We start from the raw sequence: 19,954 nt of genomic DNA, 5'->3' as shown, positions 1-19,954 counted from the left end.
CTTTTGTGGTCATTTTGTGTCTTTCTGTAGTTGCTCTTTGTCTTTTTGTAGTTATGTTTGTGTTTCTTTATAGTTGTTTTGTGTCACTTTGTAACTGTTTTGGTCTTTTTGTAGCTATTTTGTGTCTCTATGTGGTTGTTTAGCACATTTTGTGGTTGTTTTGCATCTCTTTGCAGCTGTTTTGTGTCTCCTTGGAGTTGCTTTGTGTCTCTTTATGGTTGTTTTGCCCCTTCTCCTAATAATTTTGTATCTCTTTGCAGCTGTTTTGCATGTCTTTTGTAGTTGTTTTGTGACTTTATGTGGTTGTTTTGCCCCTTTTTGTAGTCATTTTGTATCTCTTTGTAGATGCTTTTTGTCTCTTCATAGTCATTTTGTGTCTCTTTGTGGTTGTTTTGTCCACTTTTGTCATTGTTTTGCATCTCTTTGCAGCCATTTTGTGTCTCTTTGTAGTCATTTTGTGTCTCTTTGTGCTTGCTCTGTCTTTTCGTAGATATTTTGTGTTTCTTTATATGTTTTGTGTCACTTTGTAACTGTTTTGCCCCTTTTGGTAGTTGTTTTGTGTCTCATTGTAGTCATTTTGTGTCTCTATGTGGTTGTTTTGCACATTTTTGTGGTCGTTTTGCATCTCTTTGCAGCTGTTTTGTGTCTCTTTGGAGTTGCTTTGTGTCTCTTTGAAGTAATTTTGTGTCTCTTTTTGGTTGTTTTGCCCCTTCTCCTAATAATTTTGTATCTCTTTGCAGCTGTTTTGCATGTCTTTGTAGTTGTTTTGTGACTTTATGTGGTTGTTTTGCCCCTTTTTGTAGTCATTTTGCATCTCTTTGTAGATGCTTTTTGTCTCTTCATAGTCATTTTGTGTCTCTTCGTGGTTATTTTGCACATTTTTGTGGTTGTTTTGCATCTCTTTGCAGCTGTATTGCATCTCTTTGTAGTTGTTTTGTGTCTCTTTGTAGTCATTTTGTGTCTCTTTATGGTTGTTTTGCCCCTTTTCATAGTCATGAGTCTCTTTGTAGCTGTTTTGTATCTCTTTGCAGTTGTTTTAGTATCTTTGTAGTTGTTTTGTGTGTCATTGTAGTTATTTTATTCTTTGTGGTCATTTTGAGTCTCCTCCTGGTTGGTATGGGGGGGGGGGGGGTCCTGGGCCTGTGCTCGATAGGCTCGTTCAGTAATCCATCTATGGATCTGAGTACTTCTTCCACCTCTACAATACAGTATTATCTTAATGTCTGTATATTAGCATATACATGCTAGACTGTATGTTCAACAGCCTAATGTTGATCTGCTAGTAACAGTTGGACTGGCATTGGATAAGGTATCTGATTTTGTGATCTATGATACTGAAGCATGTAATCATGTTATCTACAGCAGCTTTTTAGTTTACACAGATTAATTGTAGCTGTTTAAACAATACGTTTTTAAAGAGCGGTACAGTATACGAAGGGTGACTGGTCAAAACTAAGTTGGATGGACCAGAAGAGACAAAGACAGAGAAGTCAAAGACATAGAAAGTGGCTGGGGAACAGAGACGGAGATGTATGATACGCGCCACATGTCTCCAATCTAAAAGTGATTTGCTATAATTTAAATGTCTGCATTTTACTTCTGCATTTTGCCACGTGGGATGCGCTGAGCGTGCTCGTGTCTTTCCCCATCATCCCCACATTGTTTCACTACAGCTACTTTACGGACACCTTTGGGAGACAAAGTGTTGCAGACAGTAATTTAGTTGTGTGTATTCGACATCATGATCACGGTCCGTGAAGCTTTGCCATCAAATTTGACTGAGAGATAATAACTTTTTTTAAGCGTCGTGAAGTGACGGACTAACTCTCCAAACAGTTTACCCACTCCTGATCACACGGTGACACTCCGACACGGCGGCTCGCCTTCCTGATTCTCGCTCTGTCAGAAATGAGGAAATTAAAAAACATGAAACAGGCCGTTTGCTCTGTGAGAATCCATTTCTTTTTCTTTTTTTAGTTTGAATACATTTTATTTTTACTATAAGTACAGTTCAGTAGTTACAAAACAAAGCATCTGCCATGAGGGTACAGTGAAACATAAAGAGTGTTCAGCTCACAAGACAGGTTTTGTACATAATATGTGGAGTGGAATGCTCATTATAGCTGGTTCAGAGAAGGAGAGAGCCCAAGTTAGACTCTCGCCGTTAATCTCTCATCTTTACACCCCTGGAAAACAGAGATGGGGTCAGAGGTCAAAGCCACTGGTCAGTGCCTCCAGCAGGATACATCTGATTGGTTTACTCAGACCCCATTCCCAGAATTCCTCCCTTCAAACACCCTGTTATATTTCCCTACAACCATTACTTCTCACTTTTCATATGTCTCACTCGTATTATTTTAGCTTTTAATCCCCTCTTTTCCTGGCATATTGGAATTGAAAGAATGGTTAATTGTAGTCTACATAAATCAAATTAAAATGAAAAAAAAAAAAAAAACAGACTGTACTGCAGCAAAATCTCCTCAAGTTGGAATTTGAGCACTGGAAATGACGCAGGCTAAAGCAGTGACGGGCCTACGCTGCAGGTCAAAAAGGGGGAAGTTGCATACAAAAAGAAAATGGGGGTAACAATTTGTCAAAGCCACATACAGTATAGAGGTTGCTCAAACTGAAAGAAGTATTATATTTGGACTGTACATACCGCATTAGAATTTTTCTCTGGGTTCACAAAAAATGACGTAGAAACATTTCACAATGCCAAGGGACACACAAACACACACCTTCAGTTTAGTTAGTTAGCTAGTTTTGTACTGTATAGGTTGGATTTATAATACTATCACAGTGCAAAATACTTCTGAGAACCAAAAACAAATGAAAGAAATAAGAAAGGATTAAGTCCCTCTATGCATAATGGATTCTGTATATATGGGGGGGGGCAAATATGTTTGCAGCACAGGAGACGATTGTCATCTTTTTCCTCTTTTTTTTCTCTTTTTTTTTGATCAGTAAATGGAGAAGGCATTAATGTACAGTACATATAAAAAATGAAAAATAAAATCAACCCTACAGTCCTACAGTCTAGCACAGCTACATAGCTTTGTAGAAGCAATAACAGATGACTTGTATCTAAGGCTATACACAATATGTCTTTTTTTCCAGTTTTTTTTTTTGTTGTTGTTCTTTTTTTTCTCATCTTAAAGTAAATACATCAAACCATTTTTCAGTAGTCAGTAACACTGTGCAACAATGATCGGTGGCAGTATTTTAGAAACATCTGCAACACTAAAGTCCTTGAGGTTGACATGAGAGATGAAGAGAAAGGGGCAGAGGGCGATAAAGAAAGAAACTGTTTTTCCCCCCTTTTTTTTGAGATCTTTTTTTTTAAAATTCATCTCAGTCGAACTCTTGAAAGAATGCCTACCTTTTTTGAGAACGTGGCCGTGTAAACTACTGTCTTTTTCCTCGTCACAAATGCTTTAAAACTTTTGTTTTCACTTTTTTTTTTTTTTTAACTACTGTATATCTCTCTATGTACATTAAGCGTCTATGGGCGCTGTGTCGAATGATACAGAACAAGGGAAAAAAAGACAAAGGGGAGCCATATAGCAGGGTGAAGAGGCCTGTACCGGCCCCGGTTATGGAGATATACTGTAGTATTATAAGTACATTTAGGGCAGTTTGAATAGTCTTTCTTCTTCACAATCATCATTAGCACCACCATCAGCGAAAGTCAACTGCGGGTATGTTTTTTTCTTGCATTGCAGATTGTCGTATTGGTGCCGTGTCCTTTGTTAACCATAATCAGTGTGATGCATGGTCAATGGGGACATAAATAGTGACTCTATGACGGCTGATAGGAGAGCCTGACAGGAAATGTGCTTGGTCTCTGTCAACAGCCCGGTAAAGTCGAGTCTCTATCCTACAGTAGAATACATTCCAGGTACAATATAATGGTGGTCCGTGGATTCGTGAAATAACCGTCGTCTTCATTTAACAGGAGAGAGAGAAGTCTTTGATTAAGCACTACACTTCTGTCCTAATTCTTCTTCTTTTTTTAAAAAAAGACACACCTTTTCTAGCTCAAGGAATGTATCGGAGATTGCGGTGCCAGTTACAGGAAGTGCTAATCAGACAGGTAGTTTCATCAAAAGAAAAAAACAAAAAGAAAAAAACATTGTATAAGAGAAAAGACAACAAAGACAAGAGGGCATTCAGACCACAGGAGACAAAACAGGAAAGTTGCCGTCACTTCGTTTAGTGTCCAAGCATCTCGCAAATCCGTCCCCCAAAAGGAAACTGTCCCGAACTTTCCTTCATATAGTTCACGCCTTGACGGTAGTATGTGTTTTTTTTTTTTTTTTTCATCTTAAATAAAGTCTTTGTTATAGTGTACTCCTTCATTTATCCTTCATCCTCCTCATCACCATCATCGCCTTCATCATCATCATCATCATCATCATCCTCATCATCCTGCCTTGCTCCGGTGCAGGGGGGCCGTTAGTCTTTGTTTACAGCGTGGGCGTCCAGCCCCTCTGGGTCGCCTAGGTTATGGTTGTTAGGGTGGTTAAGGTCGTTGTTAAGATGGTTGGGGTCGTGGGTCAGCGCGGGGTCGTGGGTCATTGGCTGGTCCTCCTCTCCTACCCAGAGATGCACTACGGCCAATGAGAGAACAAGAGGCAGATTAGCACCACGGACCCAACACACCGACCCACAAACACACACACACACACACACAGCATTGCATCAGTAGGGCCAAATGGATGGATGAGATATTTGAGACTGTCAGCTTTGCACAATGGGCTGTATGTGTCAAACTTTGAAGGCTTTAAAGGGTCATTTCACTCAAATTACAGACAAAAAATGTATTTTTCCACTTACCTGCACTTATAGCTATAGGCCTAACCTCTTAAAACACACCTGGCCGCCGGCATTAAGGTTAAGGGTTTGGCTTAAATGATGATCAACACTGTTTTACTCACTTCTGTGACACTGGGAAACATACTGAAGCATTTTGATGACAATAAAACCTTTTACTAATATGTAAAAAAAAAATGTTGATCATCATTTAACCCTAAACCTTTAAGGGGTTAAATGATAGTATTGGTTTCACTGGTCCAGGTTCTGAGTCTTCACCCCAATACAATGGAGGTGAATAGAACTGGTTCTGATGTCCCCATTATGTTGGATAATCCATAGACCTCACTGTCAACAGTTTCCATAGGGACTATTTCTTTGGTATCAAGTAGTCCCAACTGAAACTATCCAGAGACAAGTCTATGGATTATCCCAGATAACAGGGACACTGATTCTGGAAAAAAACATGCTGCTTTTAAAAATTATTTTCCACAACAAAAATTCATGTCACCTCCATTGTACTGGTGTGGTGGCTGATAAAAGAGATATTTATGCAGTGTACACTTTATTTGTCAGTCTAACTAGACCTTCATCAGAGCATATATGATTCAACTGGACAGGCACGTAAAAATAACCAATCCAAATATGAAGTGTACACTGCATAGATCTGTGAAGAAGTGTGTGGATATCTCTTGTATCAGTTTGCACTGTTTGATACTTGCAGCACCTTAGCTTATATTAAGCCGGGTGGAGCGGTGGTCATCCTGCATTGACGTGGTGGCTGAAATATCAAAGAAGCATATCTCCAATCCTGGACAAATGAAACCAGAAGTATCGGCATGGCTATGCTTGGAGATAAGCAAAACATTGTTCATTTCAGTGAATTGACCCTTTAAAATGTCTCTCCTGGATTCAGACTCTATACAGGCTAGGACCAGCAACAGAAAAACCTTCAGCTCACAGTCCCAAATTTGACCTTTTGCCTCATCTGTTGTGTTGTAGATAAGAATTTGCCTGGTTAAATAAAGGTTAAATAAATAAAATGTTAATATACCGATGATATGTGTTTAGTATCTAAACATACAGGGTGGACACAATAACAGGAACACCTCAAAATGAAAAACATGCAGGTACAATAATTCCACAGATTACCTCCATCTGGTTGAATACTGATATTATAAGTGTAACTTTCTTATTGTTTTGTATTGCATTCTAGGGAGTCTCTGTTATTCTGTTAGCTACAATAACAATCACTGTAAGTAAGCATTAGTGCGGTAGCAAGGTCAGCAAAGCTCTCATTAGATTGCTACATCTACTGTACAAATTCATTTCTTCCTAATTTTCCTTTTGCTTCTTCAGTACACAGGAGCGTACACCGATCGGAGCGCTCAGTGAAATAATCATCTCTAAAACAATACGAGGCGCTAACACATTACGGTTATGACAACCGGAGTAGTTTCATACTTGTTACAATCAAGTCGGTTTGGCTCAATAAGTGTGACGGGGAGTGTGACAGTGGGTGAGAAGTGAAGTGAGTAAATCTAATAAAAAAAAAGTTTGAAGACTCGGCGAGACAGTAAGAAATGCATAACTGTAATTAGGTCCCACAGCAGCGGCCACTAAATAATACACCCCCCCCCCCCACCCCCTCCTCCTTTTTCTACACTTTCATTCCCTCAGCAACTTCTTCGAAAATTATTTTGCAATAAAACACCGCCGAACACATTTGCATGTCATGTTCTTTTAAAGTGGCGTTATGAATCTGACAAAACCAAATTAAAACACAGGTTTATTTGAGCAGTGCTTTTTTCTTTTTTCTTCGCGAGGACGGAAATGGATATGAAAATGAAAGGAAGTGGCGCCGTAACAGAGGGGGGAAAATAAAGAGCTAATAACATGATAAAACATCTTTTAGATTCAGCGCTGAGTAATAACTCTCCGGCTGTCTGTGAGCGGAGAGAACAACCGACCAACATTCACTTTACTGTACGTCTCATAATACGGGTTTTAATGCTCTGCGTTCGTCGCTTTGGATGGTTCCAGTGATACTAAAGGATAATTACAAATAGCTTTTTTTGTGTGTTGATTGAAAAACTGGAACATATAATACAAAATTGGATTCCTAACGCACACTTATAGTATCCTAGATCATACAAAGCACCACTGACATGACTAGCTGTGATAGTATATGTACATACAAATCAAGCATATACATACTACATCCTGTTTACATTCAGTTTTCCCATCTGGTCTTCAACAAAATTATAAATTTGCATTACTGTTTTATATTTACTTATGTTTATATTTATTTTACTGCACTATTTTATGCCTTAGATTATCGTTTTACCTTTTACATTTACTTGTGTGATTTCCTCTTTTATATATACATATTTTACAAGCATTGTTGAAGGAACCTGAGAACAGAGATTTTCATTGCCAATGACTTCTTTGCAGGAATTGACATATGACAAATAAAGAACCTTGAACGGTCTCTTGTATAGTAGTAGTAATACTAACTGCTGTTGTCTCATATCACATTCTCACATTGTGATTCCTTACTAGCAAAGGATGTGATTTCATAACCAACTTTCACCACAAGATGGCAAGCTAAGACAGAAAATAAGACGCCGAAGCCTGCATACAGAGAGCCGAGCATACCTCTACATACATTTAGACCGGTCGTTTCCCTATTGATGGAGATCAATGGAGATTTTATTAAAAGTTAAAAATAATTGAGGAGCTAAATTATAAAGACTCTTACTGAAAAAAAAAAAAAAAAAAAAGTGAAAGCATCCACCGTTAAACGTCACGTATCATGTTCAGATTTACTATAACAATTTTTATACAATAACACAACTGAAATAAACTAAAAAAGTTCCCTTCTTTTGAAGCTTCTAAAAACAAGTCTCCTGCTCTCCCCAAGGGCACTTCCTGCCTTTGACTTCCCTGTAAAGAAACTTCCTGTAACGAGCTCCAGATTAGGCCCCATATTTGATTTTCACTGTTCATTAACTAAGCCACCTGGAATGTTATTATTTAAGCACGGTGCTCCTTCTCCCCAAACAACTGCCACTGCGAAGGGGGAGAGATTTCCCGGCCAACTTTATAGATTTAGCATAACTTCCCCTCGCAGTTTTTAATTTCCCATTCGGGCAGACGGCAGATGCACCTCACAGACACAGAAAACCTGCTCGGCATTCGTTTATCACATGACTGTGAGGCTCATCTATGTGTTCGGCTCTTCTTAGCGGGGTTGCTGCAGCGTGCATACGTGATATCGATAAAAGTCCGTCTCAATAAAAATGATCTGACTAGTATTGTCTTGTATTAACAGCAGTACATACACAGTACATGCCCTTATTAACACAACACTCTTTGTGATAGAGTAAGTGCGCCCTCTTGTGGCGTGTTGCGATACATGCAGGTGGAGACGGGGTGGTTATTGGAGAGGATAGGACCTGGGATGGGAAAACATATGGTGTGAGGACACACAGCTCCAGGATCCATCCACTGTTAATACATGTGTCATGCTTAACAGAATGGATAAATGGGTAGGAGGATGGAACAATGGCATACCACTGCACTCTGAGCATGTGTCGGAAGACCGCCTCGGGATACGGACGGTGCACTGCGCGTGTGTCTGTGTGTGTGAATAAGTGTGAGAGCGTGGTCTCAGAGGCATCACCTGACATTAATAGCAGTCTGTGAAAACATCACACAAACAGGCTCACCAAGTAGAAGCTGGCGTTTCGCAGTGCAACACCCTACGACTCTTAGTGTGGCATATTTTTACAACATTTCTTGATATTATATGAGTGAGAAACGCTGGTGCCTCGGTTCCAGCAGCTCAACACTTTATTCTTACTATTTTCGATGACCATTAGGGTTCTGCTAGTATAGATTTTTGAAGGTCGGTAGGTGTTTTAAAATGGGACGAATGCTGCCCTCAGATGACGTTTTTGTGTTCAACTTCAGTTCAAGCTTTTGAAATGGCATTATAAGATGTTGAATCTCTCCACTTACAAACAGTCAGCTCACCCAAATCACCTATTTTTCGATTTATTTCTCCAGATTTTGAGAAATCTGTGCCTGAGATTTCTGTCACCTCCACTCCAATACAATAGAGAGGTGTTTGTGGTGTGTATTTGTGGTGCTCGTACCATTGTTAAAACAGTTGTTACTGTTACTCTGGATAATCCACAGAACACACTGTCAACAGTTATTATCATATATCTTTAGTAGAGACTCGTTCCAGAGTGTAATTCTGTGAAAAATCTTCAAAGCAAGTTTTGTGAGTTATCCAGAATAATCAGAATATTGTTTCTGAAAATAAATAAAAAAATAAAATAAAATAATAATAATAATTTTATTTTTCAACGGTATAAGCAACACAACCTAAATTCTACTGTGATATCTCCAAATCTGGCTAAATACAAATCTGCCTTACAAGAGGTAAATGAAAAATAGATAATTTTTTTTTAAATGGCCATTTAAGTGGAGCGTTTCAGTATCTTAAAATTATTTTATGATGATATGTATATGACGCAACTATTTAATATTTATAAATCCTGTCTTAAGATACATTTTTTACAGGCTTACATTTTCGCCTGACAACTTGTCTTAATTTATTTATATAATACAGCACCTGATTTTAAGTTAATATAATAGTTTTACTTGTTCTACCTTTTGGATGATTTATTCGTAATTTATTTCATAAGGTCTTTTAACTGTGTGCTTGTATTTAGCTGTTCTTGAGTTTTTATTTTTATGTTTCAGATTTTTTTATATATATTATATTAATGCTGCCTATGGAAAGCACTTTGTGTTCCCAGCTTAAAACAAATAAAATTATTATTATTATTATTATGCTATTATCTGTATGGCTAGATACCACGAGATCAGTGCTCCCCAACTTTAGGGACTGGGACCCCCTCAAAAGGTCACATGATGCACTGGTCACAACCAGGAGACATATACAACTGGTGACAAGCATGTCACGAGTAGACATTGCTTCCTTTTGAACAATAAGGTTTGGAACCTTCTACTAGAAAAAGTAAGTGAGAAAATAAGAGCTTGTGAAGACGGAGAGACGCCGGCTGAACTGTCCTCGAGCTGCTGAGGAAAATCTCACCTCCTCTGAATGAGGCTGAATCTCAGATATCTATTACAAGACTTTCTATGACGCCCATGTTTATAATGCATTATAAACATATTTATAATGTGTTACAATCTGCTTATAGCACTGTATAATTATAGTTATAAGAACTCATGAATATTCATGATGCTTTATAACAATAATCATAACACATTATAACGTTTTTTATTATAACTTATAAGGTCAAGTCTCAACACTTCATAACTGCTGGTCACTCACTGACTTTTTTTTTTGCAAGGATCATAATGAATTATAATTAAATAATCTTTTTTTTAAAATAGATACAGGGACTTCATCAGGGTGGAGACTTGTTGAGTCGAAACACGTTGGTGTTAGGGTGTTATCCATGTCTTAATACAGGATTTTTAATTCACAATCAGAGTGCCTCGAATGTTTTCCTCACTGCCATCATATACCAAGGACTTCCTTTCAAAGTAAACTGGACAGTCACTGTTATTTTTAATTATTAGCTTATAATCAAATTATGCATATTGTGATTATAAGTTACTCTAAGTGGTCATTGTTTACTTTAAAGTAAAGTAAAAAATTAACATGTTTTGTTTGTTGTTCTTGCAGAGATTTAATGATATATTTTTTCACTTTAATAAAAGTAAACTATGGCCACGTACGGTAACTAATAATGGCATTATAATGCATTATAAAAAGATTAAAATGCATTATCACTATGGGAGTTATAATACACTATAACCTTTGCAAAAAAAAAATTAATTGAGTGACCAGCAGTTATGAAGTATTATAACACTTGACCTTATAGGTCATTATAAAATGCTTTATAATGAGTTACAAGTATTGTTATAAAGCATTATGAATATGTATGAGTGCTTAAAACTATAATTAAACAGTGCTGTAAACAGATTATAAGTGTTTATAATGCATTGCCACTGTGGGAATTATAATATATGATCATCCTTGCAACAAAAAAAAAAAATGTCAGTGAGTGACCAGCAATTATGAAGTATTATGACACTTGACCTTATAAGTCATTATATGCTTTATATTGTGTTATGATTATTGATATAGTGTAAAGCAATGCTATTTTTTACGAGTGCTTAAATATATAATTATACAGTCCTATAAGCAGATTATAAGTGTGTTTATAATGCATTATAGGCGTCATAGAAAGTGTCACCAAAGTTATGTTATGTGGCACAAAAAGAAGGGATTAAAAACAGGCATCAAAAGTATAGCGTGGTCGCAGAGCATCATCTGTCACCGTCTCCATCCATATGGACTTTAACAGTGTGCAAAGTCAAGCTCTGTGAACCGTCTCTGTGCCACTGAAGGTGGCTGTGGCTCCTTTGTTCCCTCTCCCAGGCATCCGGGCCCTACACTAGCAGAAAGTGTTGTTCTTGGCACAGCCCCGTCTCATTGTACAGCCCAGTATTTATAAATATGTAAATATGAGCGGCACCAGGCATAACACGGCCCGCTTGTATACACCGAGGAGGAGCGGCGAGGAAGTGAGCGCACCCCCACTGCTCCCCCAACCCCCCCACTACCACCCCACCCCCCCTTCCAAAATTGTATTTTTAGATGGTTTTAATGAATACAGGATGTTTATAGTTACCATTCCCTGTGATTCGCACAAAAGACTAGAAAAATCCACATCCACCCTGCCACCCCTCCTCTGCACCCTTCCCACCCTCCTCCCCCACCCACCCCCCCAATCCCTCAAAGCACTACTAAAGAAGAAGAAGGGGTGAGGGAGAAAAAAAAAATAAAAAGCAAATTTGTGGTGAAACGCAGCAGGCTTGTTGTGCTCTCAGTCTGCTTTCGACTCAGATCCCTATTAGACAAACATAGTATGGTGTTAAGGTGCAACAAAGAGTGACGAAAAAACTCCTGCGTGCAGGTGGAGAGTGAGCGAGAGAAGAGACGAGGATGTGCAGCGGAAAGGTTCCTCGCGACGCGACTTCAAGGCGGAACGCAATTTGTGTGTTATTTCTGTTTTTTTTTAAGTTGCAAAAATAATACAAAAGCCGAATCAATATGTGCGAGGAGCGGGTAAAAAAGGTTACTTGTTTTCTGTTGTCTGTGATAATGTGTGTTTTTTTATGTGTGATGACTCCATGTCAACTTGTTTTCTTTTTATAAACTCAGTTTTGTTTTGCTGCAAACTCTCGGGTCTAGTACGAGGTGACGCGTATGACAGGACGGGAGGAGAGAAAAAAAATGTAAAAAAGAATGATTGCAGTTCGGGGAAACACAATGAAGTGAATGTTAGTGGCCTCTTTCTATCTTTCGCTCTCTGTCTCCAAAACTATTTCTGAGGCTAAAAGATTGCCGGCTTGATAATACCTCCGCTGAGCAATTTAAGCCCAAACACTCTGATGCTACAATCTGTCTTCTCTGCCTGATAGCGCTTTTCTCCCCTCTCCTCTCCAAATTACTTTCTTTCATATCTAATTATATTTGCTAATGATCTTATAAGAGAATAATGGAATGTGCTTGATCTATTACCTTTTTTTCAATACATAAATACAATGCGGGGGAAATGACTATTGGAGACAGGAGGAAATGTTTTTTTTTAATGTTTTTGATGAGAGGGAAAATGAAGCTGGGAGCTGCAGGGTCATTAATGGGCGATGAACACAGAGGTCATCTCTCACATTCCCTTTGACATTTCTCTCATCTGACGTGCTGAAACAATCACAGCCTCATCCGCGCTCTCCATCCTGCCCTCCTTCGCTTCGCCGTTCCTCGCTAATCTTCCAGCTATCCACCTCGAGTCTCTTTGATCTTTTAATGGAAAACATCGAACTTTGTTAGGTTCCAATTCAGCGCCGCTTGTTTATGTAATGGTTTTTGCATTTGCCTAAAACTTTCGAAGTTGAATCCTAACAGCGGGCCGTGATGAAATAAATATCACATCACAAAATGTCATATGAAAGGAATATTCAGAAACAATCTTTTTTTCATGAATTAATGATTTGGTGGCTTGTGTTTAAAGGAGCACTCTGCTCATTTTAAGGTTAGTTCACTAGTCATGGGGAGTCCTTCTCAGCCTGTAAAACCATGTTGTATTATATCTTCTGTAGGAGCTTTATCCAGTCTGATAAAAAAAAAAAGACCCTGATTATGTCATGAGAGAGAGCAGTCCAAAACAGAAGAAGCTATCTTAGTTTATTAGCTGCGTTGCACCATCCACCATCCTGAGTATTAACTGCTCTACAAACAGGAACTAGACAGTTATGAGACAAGAGTCGGCAGTACAAATATGTCTTTTGAATAGTGAACATATCGTCCAATTAGCAACCAAGGTAAAGGGCTAAACTGTGCCTTGGAGAGCTTTTCAATAATTCTTCATTCATTAAATTGAAATACAATATTCAGAACGAAATGGAGGGGGTACTCCAAAGTGTAGCCACTGTGGAAGTGCCTTAAACCTGCATTCCTTCTAATAACCAGCAGGGGGCGACTGCTCTGGTTGCAAAAATCAGTCTGACTGTATAGAAGTCTATGAGAAAATGAGCCTACTTCTCACTTGATTTATTACCTCAGTAAACATTGTAAACATGAGTTTATGGTCTCAATCGCTAGTTTCAAGTCTTCTTCAATACAGTGTGATGTTTATTTAGTAAATTATGGTCCCATTTAGAGTCAAATAGACCATAAAGCTGCTGATTGAGTGGTCGCTAGCACAGTGTTGTCCGGTCTGGGAGTTGTGCGTGTTTTCGTTGTAGAACTTTCAGTTCATGACAGTTAATTGTAACATTTGTGGTCATGAAAAAAGGTCTTATTCAGCGTTTGGTTCACCCTCTCGTGTCACTCCTGGTTGCGAAAAAAACAAAACGTTGACGGCCAAAATGCCGAACTCAAAGCTTCAAAACCGTAGTCCACAAACCAATGAGTGACGTCACGGTGACTACGTCCACTTTTTATACGTACACAGTGTATGGACTGGGCGCTATCGAAGAGATGCTATAAAGCTGCATCATGGAATGTGTAGGGATCAAGTATTTGAAGCCTCTGCTGCAGCGATTTTGACGATTCTTTATACAATCCGTTCTTTTCTAAAGTTGCACAATGTTATGGAAGTGCAACACTACATTGCTAAAGTACCCCTCCAATATTAAAATACTTGATCACTGGTCATGTATGTCTTGTATATGTGCGAAGGATGCCACATGTGAGCAGAGCTGTGTCTGAGGGTTTTGAGAGGGGACCAGGCCGACCGACCTTTCTGCAGAAACACTTAAAAAGGCTGCATATTGATTTTTATTCAAACTATCTGGCAGTGTCCCTCCATAACTTTTTCTGAGTTCTGTACAGATTTCCACAAAATCATCAAAATAGTAGTTCTAATTATCTTTCCCTATTCAAAATGATGGCTTTCTGGTCTTCAACTTACACTCGCAAAATCCATTGGCCTTTTAACTGAATAACTCTTCTGTCTTTCTGTTGCCAAACCCCTGTCCCGTCCTGTCCCTCCCTCGCTCCCTTCCTCTTAAGCCTCTTCTCCATCCTCCATTCTTCCCTTGCTTTCTCTTCTCCCCCCGTTTTTTTTTTTTTTTTTTCTCTCCACAGGCCCTAGGACAAGCCAAGCCATGACAGGCACTCTAAACCCCCTGCATTAATGGAAGGAAATGGCATTCGATCCCTGTTTGATCTCCTAATCATTTCTGCTGAAATGATAATTAGTGCCCTTCCAATCCTCCCACAGAGGAGGAGAAAGGGTTGGGTTGAGGGGGGAGTGGGTAAATACATAAATAGAAGAAAAAAAATCCTCTCGCTTTTTAGACCCCAAATGACATCTTTGTCACCAAGCCGGGCATGTTCATAACCAACAAGTGCTTTTTCCCTTCGATGCAAATTTCCCATCCCTTTCCACACAGAGAAGGGGATACACACACTGACGCACACACAGAGACACAGTGCCTGGCGACGGCTGTCTGTGATTCTTTTCAGCTGACATAATCCTGATTGATTCGTTCAGCAGATAAAAACTGGGTCCACTTCTGCCCTTTTTACTGGGGGGGCTGGAACATAATACAGCCTTTTATTCAGCAACAATGTAGCATAATGGCGTTGGAATGTGCAGGGGGAAAAAAGGCCACATCTTAAACGCTTGTGACACACTGTGCTTTGAAAAAGCCTGTAGTCTAATGTAAAAGAGAGAGACGGAGGGAAAGAGAAAGAAAAAAGAGAGAGAAAGAAATCATTAAACTGCCAGATTACCCATGTGCCCCGGTTCTATCACAGTCAAATGAAGCCTGTTATTTTGGAGAACTTGTTTTCTTTCCTTCAATTTCTTTTTGTCTCTTCTGAGTACTTTACAACTTTGTGTGTGTCTGCCACTCCGTAACTCCGCGTCGCCTTCACGCTCTCACGAGGAAATCAAGGATTTGAGCTCTCGAGTTTCCTATCTCTACCGTCCATCCCTCCCTCTCTGAAAAGGAAGCTTTTGTTCATGGGAGGTGGAGGGGGCAGGAATAGGTGAGGTCATCTCAACGCCACAGATTGCAGCCACTATTTCTTTTCTTTTGGTTTACATGAACTAACATCCTCCCCTCATTCTCTGAGATACGGACGAAGGCTAAAGGCCACGCCAGTGGATGTTTGTATCAGTGGCCACGGTCTGCTGTAAAGCACTGTACTGCAATGTAAAAGCGTAGTGGAACAAACTCAGCTTGTCTTTTCTATAAGGGCTTGAATAAACCTGCCTGAGCAGCATATATGAATACGACTAAATCTCAATGATTGTTATTTAATGTGTTTCAGATTACAGTACAGTACCTCTGTGTGTGTTTTGCTGCGGCAGTTCTTATCTTTCTTACATCTCTATACTTACTTTCTTAATAGCTGTGTTTAAAAAAAAAAACACAATCCTAAATTGTTACTGTACTACTATTTCTATTATTACTACTACAAATACAAAGAAGATGAAGGAGAAAGTGATGAAGAAGATGAAAAAGAAGACGAATGTGTTGATTTATTTCATGTAGTTGGAAGACTAGCTCTATGAGTTGATTGAGAGTTTAAACCCATTTAAAACCATGAACTACGCAATGTTTAATCCAACAATAAACTTGTTTTCCTGGTTTTTACCCAAATATGACTAACAGCAGAATGATACACTGTGTAGTATTTTAATTTGATTCCATGTCATGACCCCCATGAGTTGAATTCAATTTCCATCATGAGGTCCTTGGCACTGACCACTCTTAACACACACACACACACACACACACACACACACACACACACACACACACACACACACACACACACACACATTAACTCTTTCCTTTATCTGCCAAACTTCTCGCGCGCTGCTCGGTTCTGAAGTGCAACGCCACTAAACTACGAAACACAAGAGAGCAGACGGCCTTCCTGCGAGTCAATTGTATTAATTGTAGGCGCTAATCTGCAAGCCACGGCCCTCCCAGAAGCGCGCGGTGTTATCCGCACCAGCGCGGTGGTGGTGACATATCTGGTTACTAATTCGGTGTGGCATGAAGCCAGATGGGAGATGGGAAGGAAGAAGGAGTCTGTTAATCGGCCATTGAAATGTATCCCCGAACCCATTCGTTTGACTGGGAAAGAAGAAGAGGAAGAGGAGGAGGAGGTGGAGGTGGAGGAGGAGGAGGAGGAGGAGGACAGACAAAAGGAGTGTGATGACACAGTATGGAGGATGTATGTACAGTAGATCACAGGAGGCGGAGAACATGAACTAGAGACGGCAGCAAATAGGGCAATATTATATAGGGCAATATGCATATATAGGGCAGCGGTAAGTGCGTTGCCCTGCTGAAGTCTATAATACTCACTCATAAAGACAGACACATGAGTAGACTGATAAATCTCAACCTGAAATAATGAAGCCAAAATATCATTAAATATGGATACTGGTGAGTCTTCCTTAAATCTCAACAATCAGTGCAAAAGGTATCATTTATATGAATATATAAATATCCGCATTAGTTAAGCCAAGAAGTACACTAAAGTAAAGAAAGAAAGACGGAGACCAGGGCACATTAGAGATAAAAGATGCAGATACCGAGATGAAAATCAGCCGAGTCTCTACAGGGGGAGATTAACAAGACAGACAGCAGAGTAACCAGCCTCAGCTATCACAGTTATCATTTATAATCACAGAGAACCTGTCGCTGGTTCCCCAGCGTTCCCATGACAGGGAGGGAGGGGAGTTCTCCCAGGCTGGCAAATGTTACAGGTGAATAAATGACAGCAGTTTAGAATGTGAGGACGGAGGAGGCGTCGAGGGTTAGGGTGGTCGGTTGGAGTCGGCGGAGAAGGAAGAGGAAGTACGGGCAGTGTTGAATGATGTGTGAAGTACAATGTTGCACTTGTACTTCATCATTCAATATCATTGTATTTTATCATTTAAAAGAGATGTATTGGATGTAAATAAGAACATACTGATTCTAGTTCAGTGTGTGTGGTGACAGGTTTATTTTCTATTCGGGATTCACCGAGACAGGATCAGATATCGGGCCAATACTGAATCAAATAACCAATTTTGTGTTGCATTAAAAAGTTTTACACTCAGATTGCAATTCCTTATACATTTTAAGATTTTTTACCAAGTTGCTGGTGTACCATTTATTATTTTAATAATAAATTACAATTCAGTAAATTTATATCTATGTATTTATTTGTTAAATTTTGTTTTACAAAGTTAGGAAAGCAATGTTTAAGTCAAGCCTGATGTTTGCTCACATATAACAGAATGATCCAAGTCACTTCCACACAGTGAAGGATACAGATTATTAATTAAACACTGGTATCGGATCGGTACTCGGTATCGACTGAGAGCCCAGGTATCGCTATCGGTACCGGGACTGAAAAAGTCGGATTGGTTGCATTCCTACTGTCATTCACCTGGTTGTACATCATTTGATTGACTGCAAATGCGTTAAGGACTTTGCACCCCTTACGTGTGTGTCAACATCTATAGTTTAGGGATTTTATTCTACTTTATTTAATGCTCACATTGGGCCTCAATCTAAATACAGTGTCGTTTAATCACATGAATCTAAGTGACACATAGAAAACCTGGAGCCAGGCGTTATTCCAGCAGAGAGATAGTTTCTTGTGCTCTCTGTAATTGAACATGAAGGGGACAACACTTTTTTAATTCAGTGGTTCTCAAACCAAACCTATCTTGATCCCCTTTTAGAGGCCGAAGGAGAACATGTATTTTAATTTATTTCTATCAAACAATACCAAATAAATAAATACTCGTTAAACCTCCCAAAAAGACACACATCTTTCCCGCTACATTGTTAGCGAAGAATGGCTTTGTCTGGAGGAATCTTGCGAACGTGAATCCGCCTCTCGCATGCATCAGAGCCGAGTTCTTTGGTTATTGTTCTTTCATGAGTCACAGTCTTTCAACTTTACATACTCACGATGTGAGTGATGCTCCACCGCTAAAAATAAATACGTCTGACATTATTATATAAGAGAAATAACATCAGCAATATCAATATATAACATCCAATACATACATTAAAAATGTATGAAGCTGAATGTATTACATTTTAAAAAGTAGAAGTTATATATTATGAAATACATTTAAAATAAATCAAGGTGTTGCTTGTGGGAAACATTCCCTACAGTTTGATGATATGGCTACTCTTTAATTTTTGGCAGAAACATGAAGGATGCAGACACTTTACAATAGTCTAGTAACCATTGCAGACCCATATCTTCCCATTTCTTTTTTTTTTTCCTCCTTCAAACTCCCCATACACATTTTCACATCCCCACTTCAGTTTTTCCATGATGTAAAGAGAGAAAAAAAGGCAGAGAAAGTGAAGATAGAAAAAAAAAGTGGAGCACCTGGCTTCTTTTTTAACATGGTTTCACAGGCTTTCAGTGGTCTCTGATGATTCAACAGTTGCTGCTACAAACATCTGCTGCCTGCTCTTAGCAGATCTCAATTAAGACTCACACAGCCGGGCACGCCATTCCTTATTTATGCTTAAGCTTTTTCTTTTTTTTTTTTTCTCCCCCAACATGCCAAACGAGGGAAAGAGGCCAAAAGGTCTGAGAAACCCCACTTAAAGAGGACATTACGAGGTGGAAAGACAAGAGATGTTGAGAGGAGGTTGGAGGTGCTGGCAAGAGATTCTAAAAAATGAGGCATTCTTGCCAACACTGGCAGCGCTTTTAAGAAAATAAGAGCAAGCAAAAAAAAAAAAAAAACGTCGACGAGCAGCCGCCTAAAGCCCTCCCTCATTTGTCTCTTTCCCCTGTTTTTTTTTTTTTTTTTTTTGAAAAGGCACCCAAAAGAAAGAGACGGAGAAGGAGTGAGTGTTGATATGATTATGTAAATGTAAACAGGATTTCCTGCCGACTGGAAGCCGTTTTTCTCTCTGACCCGTTCTCCTTGCAAATCTTCCATTTAAGACGAATTCCCCCGGGGAGGCCGCTCCGCCGTTACTTAACGGGATAATTATGATATACTAAACCTTTCCAAGATCAGCCCCCCACCCCACACCCCTCCACTTCCTCCTCGTCTTTGCCTCCTCCCCGAATCGCTCACTCCTTCTCCACTTCTCTGTTTCTGTGTCTCTCGCTCTCTGTCATTTCCTCTCTGCCTTCCGTCTGTCCTCGACAGCAGCGCTGATTTGTCTCCGAGCTGTCCGAATAACCAAGAACCTACATTAGGTTCAACTCATATCGAGGCCAATATTGACACCACTGCATTTTGGTTTGAAGCCGTCGATATTGAGCAGCAGTTATGTTGAACATTTTTATCATCTTTATGCTGAAAAATGTCCAAATGTCAAATTTAATTCTGGCTATTGTGGAAATGTTTCTGAAACATCATTTCGTCCACCATCAGTCATTGAAATGTATTTGGAATTAAAATTATTGTGCCATTTATGCAATGGAAATAATTATTTGGGGATGTATTATTACCTCAAAATGATAAAAAAAAAAAAACATTTACAAAAGAAAGAGAGGAACAAATAAAAAAAGGTGCAGGAAAATTAA

General features: G+C 39.2%; 1 protein-coding gene across 10 annotated transcripts in view; it reads right to left on the bottom strand.

Moving 5' to 3' along the window:
* The window catches only part of znf536 (zinc finger protein 536), a 307,235-nt gene that overhangs the window by 20,129 nt on the left and 267,152 nt on the right, over window positions 1–19,954 (bottom strand). For 2 of the 10 annotated variants that reach the window (XM_074660147.1, XM_074660155.1), the window contains one exon: window positions 1,946–4,610. The exons of the other annotated variants lie outside the window; for them this stretch is intronic. In XM_074660147.1, coding sequence (XP_074516248.1) covers window positions 4,456–4,610 — 155 coding nt within the window. In that variant the 3' untranslated portion in view covers window positions 1,946–4,455. Of the gene's footprint in view, window positions 1–1,945; window positions 4,611–19,954 lie in introns of those variants that run through there. 10 annotated transcript variants of the gene reach the window in all.

The sequence above is a fragment of the Sebastes fasciatus genome, chromosome 2, assembly GCF_043250625.1.
Source record: "Sebastes fasciatus isolate fSebFas1 chromosome 2, fSebFas1.pri, whole genome shotgun sequence".
Taxonomy (NCBI): domain Eukaryota; kingdom Metazoa; phylum Chordata; class Actinopteri; order Perciformes; family Sebastidae; genus Sebastes; species Sebastes fasciatus.
The sequence above is the reverse complement of the archived record's forward strand: the minus strand, read 5'-3'. Positions and strand labels throughout refer to the sequence as shown.